Source organism: Callithrix jacchus, chromosome 15, assembly GCF_049354715.1.
Source record: "Callithrix jacchus isolate 240 chromosome 15, calJac240_pri, whole genome shotgun sequence".
Taxonomy (NCBI): Eukaryota; Metazoa; Chordata; class Mammalia; order Primates; family Cebidae; genus Callithrix; species Callithrix jacchus.
Window position 1 is genome coordinate 71,904,326 of NC_133516.1, and position 7,550 is coordinate 71,911,875.

Sequence of the window (7,550 nt, forward strand, 5' to 3'; positions counted from 1 at the left end):
CTCCATGCCTGTGGGGCTCTCCTTGGTTCACACTGGTGCCATGTGTCCAGGACTTATCCTGGTTCACGTCGGGGCCATATGGCCAGGGCTCACTCTGGTTCATGTCGGCACCATGTGGAGATGGCTCTCCCTGGTTCGTGTCGGCACCGTGTCCAGGGCTCTCCCTGGTTCATGTCGGCGCCATGCGGAGAGGGCTCTCCCTGGTTCATGTCGGCGCCATGCGGAGAGGGCTCTCCCTGGTTCATGTTGGCACCATGTTTAGTGGGCTTATTCTGGTTCATTTGGCCCCATGTGAACAGGGCTCACCCCAGGTTCATATTGGCCACCTATGGAGAGGGCATTCTCTCTGTGTCCATGATAAGGTAATGGTGGTGGTTTCTCCCATTTCCAAGAGGAAGCTGAGACTCAGCCAAGGAAAGGGCTTGGTCACAGTCTCAACACTGGACCATAACATGGTTAGGATTTACAGCCCTGAGCGTGATGTCATCTTCTCACACCTGAAACCATTTAGCTAACCAGAAATACTCTCTCCTAAGGAGATAAAGTGACTTTCATTACATCTGTCTGCCCTGATGTGGGGGGAGCTTTAGTTGTTCATTCAATATTAACTGAGCACCTACTCTGTGCAGGGGACTGGAAGTATAGCAGCAAGCAGGGCCCACCACTTCCTTCTCCTCAAGGTGTCTTCCCCACCTTTCCTTAGCTTTCACCTCTTCTACTTTATGGAGCTTTAATTTCTATAGAGTAAAATGTATCAGTCTTAAGCATATGTGTTAGTTGGTACTGACAAGTATATATCACAGTATAACCACCACCTGGGTCAAAATATGGAACATTTCCAGGCACCAGAAAGTTCCTCTGTGCCCGTTTACAGTTGATTTCTCCCAACCCCGAGGGCCCCCGTCACTCACTGACCTGACTTCTGTCCCTATTTAGATTAGCTCTGCCTGTTCTGGAATGTCATAGAAATGTCATCAAACAGCGTATACTCTCTTGTGCCTGGCTTCTTCATTCAGCATGATTTTGAGATGTATCCATGTGGTGGTGTGCATTGGCAGGGTGCTCCTTCCTGTTGCTAGAAGGCATTCTGTGGTAGGGACAGACCAGTTTGTTTATCCATTCACCTGCAGATAGATATTGGAATTGTCCCTACTTTTTGGCTGTTACAAATAAAGCCACTTTGAACATTCTCACACATGACTTGAGAGTATGTGCATGCATTCCTCTCAAGCATCAAACTAGGAGTGGAATGGCAGGGAAGGGGCTCACATTTTCGCCAGTTTTTGCTCACCTGTTAGGTAACTGAGGAATGCAAGATGCCTGTGCACACTGGAGCTCAGGGATCTTTTGAGGACAGAAGCCTGGCACAGCCTTCTGGGGCCAGGGCCTCTAACAGTGTCTCTCTCTCTCTCTAGATGAACGATGTGCTCCTGTACACCTATCCCCAGAAGGATGGGAAGTACCAACTGAAGAACACATTGGCTGTGGCCAGCATGAAGGTAAATGTCTGGTGCTAGGCACCCTGGGGTTGGGGGACAGGGAGACCCCAGGAGAGAAGGGGACAGCATCCTGCTCTGAGGAGCATCCAGACCAGCTGGAAGAGGGAGGCCTATGGACAGAGTTGGGCTACAGCAGGTTTGTGCTGCAAGTTGCCCAGGGAGACGGGAGGGGGGGATGGAGGGCTTCCAGGAGGAAGGGACTGAACCCTTAAGAGTGGTTAATATTTGGTTGGATCAGGAAGGGAGGGAGGGAAGAGCATCCTATGAGGATATTGCATAAGGAAGGGCCTGGGTTGGGGGAACAAGTACGTGTTTATTAATTTTTAAATTGTGGTAATATACACATACCATTTTAAAAGTAACCATTTTTAAAGTGGCACTAAGCATATTTACACTGCTGTGCATCCAGCACCACCATCCATGTCAGAACTCTTTCCTCTCCTTTCCAGACTGAAACTGCCCACATTCAACACTGACTCCCTATTCCCCTCTACTTCCCAGCCCCTGGCACCTGCCGTTCCATTCTGTCTCCATGAATTTGACTATTTGGTACCTTGAATGAATGGAGTCACACAGTATTGATCCTAGACTTGTTTCACTTAGCACAGTGTCCTCAAGATTGATCCCTGTTGTCTGTAGCATGAGTCATAGTTTCCTTCTGTTGTGTGGACAGGCCACATGGTGTTTATCTGTTCCCATGTCAGTGGACACTGGGTGGTTTTCACCTTTTGGCTGTTGTAATGCTGCTGTGAACATGGGTGTATGTGTGGGGCTTAGCTCTGTGTAACTTGGTCCCAAAGATGGAAACGCTTGGGAGGTATTGGGGACTTTGAGGAGCAGGAGGTTTTAGGAAGTTAATTCCAGTGCAGCAGCGGGCTTAAGGTCAGAGAGGGAAACACTGAGGTGGGACAGTGGAGCCGCAGGTAGTTGTCATTGTCAAGGGCAGAAGCAAGGATGGCCAGGAGAGCTATAAGAGGCATTGTGCCATCTCTCTTGATCCTGTAGGTGCTTTGCTATGGGGAAGGGGAAGGAGGAAGCCCTTTCTCAGCATGGAGGTTCCTTCCCTTTTGGAACCAAAAGCTCCACCAAGGAGACTGTTAGAAAAAGCCATGGGAGACATGGTCACTGGGCAGGTACTTGTCCAACATGACACTATACCTGGGGTTGCCCAGGCTGGGCCTTGACTGTGATGCTCCATGGCCGTCCCAGCGGTGGGTGAGTGGCCAAGGATGATGAAGCTGACAGGCCCCTGGGACAGCACCTGCCATCACAGAAATGTATGCCTGGAGGCTAGAGAATGGCAGTAGGTGGGCATGGTCCCACTGTCATCTGCTGTCAGAAGCCAGTCTGCACTTGCCCCTCCCTGAAGGAGGCTGCTGTTGGTTTTCCAGGTCAGCCGCCCTGTGATGGAGAAAGTGCCCTATGCTCTAAAGATCGAGACTTCTGAGTCCTGCCTGATGCTGTCTGCAAGGTACGGGCAGGGGAGGGAGGATGGCACACAAGGCAGATATGAGCATGGGAACGTTCAGAACAGCAGATGAGGATGTGCTGTTGGTATCCTTCTCGATCAAAGGACTTTTTTTCTTTTCAGTGTCTTTTAACCATTTTGGGGAAATTGATAAGAACTTCTCTCCCACAGAAAAATGTACATACTCACAAAATTTTATATGTAACTCCAGGGGTTTCTAGAGTCCATTGCTTAAATAAGGCAAAATGTCTTTTGTTTGTGGAGCTCTTTTTGGATGATCAGGTCTTTACAGCAATACGAAAAGTTAAGGCAAGTAAAAAAATGTATTGTGTGCTTTTGTTCATAAAGTGGCCTTTTTGCTTTCCTATCTAGGGGAGAGAAAAAAATAGTAAGTGAGCTTTCATCACGTATCTTGTCCTGTCTGGGGGTTGTCTTAGTCCATTCAGGCCACTATAACAAAAATACCATAAACTGGGTAGCTTATAAACAACAGAAATTTCTCAAGTTTGGAGGTCAGGAAGCCCAAGGTCAAGCCACTGGTGGATTCAAGTGTCTAGCAGGATTCTGCTTCCTGGTTCATAGACAGTGCCTTCTCACATAGATGGTACCACCTCATATGGTGGGAGGGGCAGGGGTCTCTCTGGGGCTTCTTATATAAGAGCACTAATCTCATTCATGAGGGTTCCACACTCATGACCACATCACCTCTCAAAGGCCCTGCCTCCCAACACCATCATCTTTGGGAAGAGGATTTCAGCATTTGAATATGGGGGAACACAAACATTCCAACTACAGCAGGGGACATAGCCTTTCTATCAGAAAGGTCTGCATTTTCTCCAGGCCCTCGGGTTGCCTGGGATCCTGATCTCCGGCTTCAGACCATGACCTTAAGCATCCCCCTTTCCTTCTCTCAGGGCAAGGTAAGCTCGAGCTCTCTGGGGCTTGGAAACCAGAAAGGTGTGGCTCCAGCCAAGGGCAGCTCTTCAGCCAGGGACGGGCATGGCAGGGGTCAGCAAGGCTTCCGGGGCTTGGATATCTCCCCATACCAAGCATGTGAGCCTGGAATGGCAGTGGTGCCCATCATGTGGGCGTTAATCCTGAATTGCGGTGGTTCTGAGTGTGAAATGGGATATAAATCCACTCATGCACATGAACTCTCATAGATGCATTTTCTCATTAAAAGCATTTATTAGGTGGGGCATGGTGGCTTATACCTGTAATTCTATCACTCTGGGAGGCTGATGCTGGAGGATTACTTGAGGCTAGGAGTTTGGGACCAGCTTGGGCAGCATAATAAGACCTATCTCTTAAAAAAAAAGTGTTAAGCATTTATTAGCCACACCTCAGTGCCAGGTCCAGGGCTGAGAACACAATTTAGCCCTTGTGCTTTCCAGGAGCCTGCATTACAGGCAGGAGAGTTGTAAACTGGCCCCAGGTACTGCCCATGATCCTCATCACCACCCTTTAGTTGAGGTTTAAAGCTCCTTCCATGCATAGGGAGTTGAGGCCTGCCAAAGGGTCACACAGCCAGATGTGGAACTGGAGTTTGAACCCAGGACTGTGTGGTCCACAACTCTTTATCTATTACAGTCTATGGCATAAGGGAAAGGAAGAGGGCTTGGAAACCCAAAGGAGGGGACTGCCCCATCTGGAGGAGGGAAGGCTTTCTGGGCGTGGTAATGCCTGGGTGGGGACTGTGGCCTCACCTCTCCTTGTGATAAAATTGAGGGCAGGAGGCAGCCCAGGGTATAGTTTCCGTTGGTCCAACCATGACAGGAAGGTGGTGACGATCCACATGTGGGCCTTCAGGTGGGGCTGCTCAAGTCACCTTCCTGCTAGTTCAGACCCTCCACACTGAAGCTCCCAGGGGACAGTACGACTCATTCATCGTCTTTTAGGGACATGGCATCTTGCTGCCCACAATGCTGATTCAGCCTCTGCACCGCAGCCCTGCTCCTGCCAAGGCTGGCAGCTCTTCCGCCTGCTTTCCAAGGCAGGCTGCACACTTACCTGTGGTGTAGGCGCGGCACCTAGTGGACACTATGAGAACCCCACTCAGCTACTGGGCACACAGCCCAGGCATAGCTCATGCCACTCAGGAAGCCCTCACTGGTGCAGAGCAGGGACTTGGAAAATGCCTGCTGGATGACTGTCTGGGAAACTATGTGGGGGAATGAGGAAGGTGGGAGACAGAGATGTTCACCTTTGCCAACTCCCACTTACCTCTTGTCCTCCACAGGTACCCAGCCCTCTGTCCCCTGCCAGCCGATTGCTCCTAAAGTGTGGGATCCTCTGGGCCTTCCTAATGTCTCTTGCTTTTGCATGATGCTTTGCTATTTGACAGTGTGGTTCCATGTCCCACATCTCCCTTTATCCCCACAGCAGCCCAGCGAGTTAGGGGAATACTGTTATTCCAGTGTAAGAAGATACAGGCCCAAGGACAGCTAATGGACTGGTGGTCTGCTAGTAAACCATATCTGGCAGGTGATCTGTTCTTTGGTGGTGGTTCTGGGCAGTGTGAGAGGCCCAGGCTCAAGGGAGGAGAATGGAGCAGCTGAGTGAGGACCTCATCCATGCTGAGATGGAGGGTGGGAGGCAGAGCCCCTCCTGCCTTTGCTTACTCCAGCCCATGCCTGCAGCTCCTGTGCGGAGAGGGACGAGTGGTATGGCTGTCTGAGCAGAGCTCTTCCTGAGGACTACAAGGCCCAAGCTCTGGCTGCATTCCACCACAGCGTGGAGGTGAGTAGGTGGGCAGAGTCCACAGGCCACCAGCCTCAGAGACCTGGGGTTCCCTGGGTGGACACTGCTGTCACCACTCACACCCACATGAACGTGTGGCTCCTGTCCTTGGGCACTGGCTCCCCCAAACCCCTGCCATGCTCCCACCCCAGTCAGGGGCAGCCTCCATGCAACCAAGGAGTACAGTACCCCCAGCTCTGTTCTCAGTCTGACTGTTTCCTACCCAAGGGTGAGTGTCCTGGAGGGTGCAGGAGAGGCCTTTAGCATCGGACCCATTCACCCACACATGCACACACCCTGCACAGAGAAGCAGGGCAGGGCTCACTGGGCCATGCATCCAGCTGGTCCCCTGGCCACATTCCACCTTACTCAGCCAATTCTGTTGTTGCAGATACGAGAGAGGCTGGGGGTTAGCCTTGGGGAGAGGCCTCCCACCCTGGTGCCTGTCACACACGTCATGATGTGCATGAACTGTGGTTGCGACTTCTCCCTCACACTGCGGCGTCATCACTGTCATGCCTGTGGCAAGGTGAGTCGCTCCATCGGGGGTGAGTGTGTGCGTGGGGGTGGGGTGGGGTGGGGTAAGGGCATGTCCCTGTCCAGCCAGGGGTTCAGGGATGTCCAGCAGCTACTGCAGGCCCCAGAGTGAGGCATGTTCACACCAACCCGAGAGGTACAGATTGCTAATTCCCATTTTACAGATCATCAAACCAGAGCTCCAAGTCTCAGGCCCCTTACACACCACCACATTTTCAACAGAAAACCGCAGCATATGTGGCTATTGTGCTTGGAGAAAAAAGTATCATGTAGTGGTTAAGGGCACAGGCTTATCAGAAAAGCAGATAGGCACTGGCCCAGAAACATGACACAACCTTGCTGGAAAGGTAGGGGACATGCACAGCTCCACAATCAGAACCTGGGGCTCCCTAGTGGCACTTGTAGGCAGATTAGCAGAGGGGAGGGGTGTGGGTCTGCTTTGCACGCACTGAGAGGAGTGAGAATCTTCCCACCTGGGCCTGCAGATTGTGTGCCGGAACTGTTCACGGAACAAGTACCCGCTGAAGTACCTGAAGGACAGGATGGCCAAGGTCTGCGACGGCTGCTTCGGGGAGCTGAAGAAGCGAGGCAGGGCTGTCCCAGGCCTGATGAGAGGTAACTTGGGGACCACTTGCCTTCTTCCAAGTGGCCTGATGGCTTCTCCCCAGGCTCCAGTGGCTTCTCCGTGATCATGGTTCATGCCTAAAACCGCTTTCCCTGGGAGGGAGTTACTCACTCCATGGAGGGAGGAAACAGAGGTTTCAGCTCACACCATGGCACCATTTCCCAAGATGTGGATTCCATGGAAAATTGAGCGGTGTCCCCAGAAGAAGAGTTCTGTGGGTAGCTAAGCTTAGGAGTCAGTGTGTCTGTAAAGGGACAGAGGCAGGGAATTCCTATGTCCTTTACCTTAGAGGCCCTCTTGTCAAGTGTCCTATAGGCCTGTCCTGTGAGACCTTTCTGGGACTGAGGACTTTGAGCCTGGCAGTAGAGGAGCTGGGGTCAGGGAGGGCTGAGGCTGTTCCACACAGGAGTCTTGGGAATCTGAGCTGGCCCTTTAGAGACCTGGTCCATGCTGAAGGGACAGGCCTTGCCCAAGCAAGGTCAAGTTCCCAGGGAGGAGAACAGGTGTATCTTGGGCCTAAAACTAAAGCCTTTCCCTGACGTCCACTCCATGGGGCTAGACCAAGGTCATCAGAGAAGACAGCCCAGTCCTTGCCACCTGGAGGCCTGGAGCTGAAGGGCTGTCCATCACCCTGGAAAGTGTCCCCTCCCAGCCTCCATAACCCGTCTGTTCTGCAGGAGGG

The 7,550-nt window shown here is 51.9% G+C and overlaps 1 protein-coding gene and 1 long non-coding RNA gene across 16 annotated transcripts in view; one reads left to right on the top strand and one right to left on the bottom strand.

Annotated features, from left to right (window-relative positions):
- Positions 1–7,550, top strand: part of FGD5 (FYVE, RhoGEF and PH domain containing 5) — a 123,298-nt gene that overhangs the window by 104,970 nt on the left and 10,778 nt on the right. For all 3 annotated transcript variants that reach the window (XM_002758656.7, XM_008982198.5, XM_035273760.3), the window contains 5 exons: positions 1,416–1,499; positions 2,891–2,970; positions 5,607–5,706; positions 6,098–6,235; positions 6,729–6,858. In XM_002758656.7, coding sequence (XP_002758702.3) covers positions 1,416–1,499; positions 2,891–2,970; positions 5,607–5,706; positions 6,098–6,235; positions 6,729–6,858 — 532 coding nt within the window. The remainder of the gene's footprint in view (positions 1–1,415; positions 1,500–2,890; positions 2,971–5,606; positions 5,707–6,097; positions 6,236–6,728; positions 6,859–7,550) is intronic.
- LOC108588484 (uncharacterized) overlaps positions 1–7,550 on the bottom strand; it is a 41,367-nt gene that overhangs the window by 10,970 nt on the left and 22,847 nt on the right. For 10 of the 13 annotated variants that reach the window (XR_004734134.3, XR_004734133.3, XR_004734131.3 and 7 more), the window contains exons 2-3: positions 1,292–6,978; positions 916–1,124 (exon numbers count right to left, since the gene is read on the bottom strand). This is a non-coding gene — a long non-coding RNA (uncharacterized LOC108588484). The remainder of the gene's footprint in view (positions 1–915; positions 1,125–1,291; positions 6,979–7,550) is intronic. The other 3 variants (XR_013527527.1, XR_013527528.1, XR_004734137.3) reach the window with 3 other exon arrangements.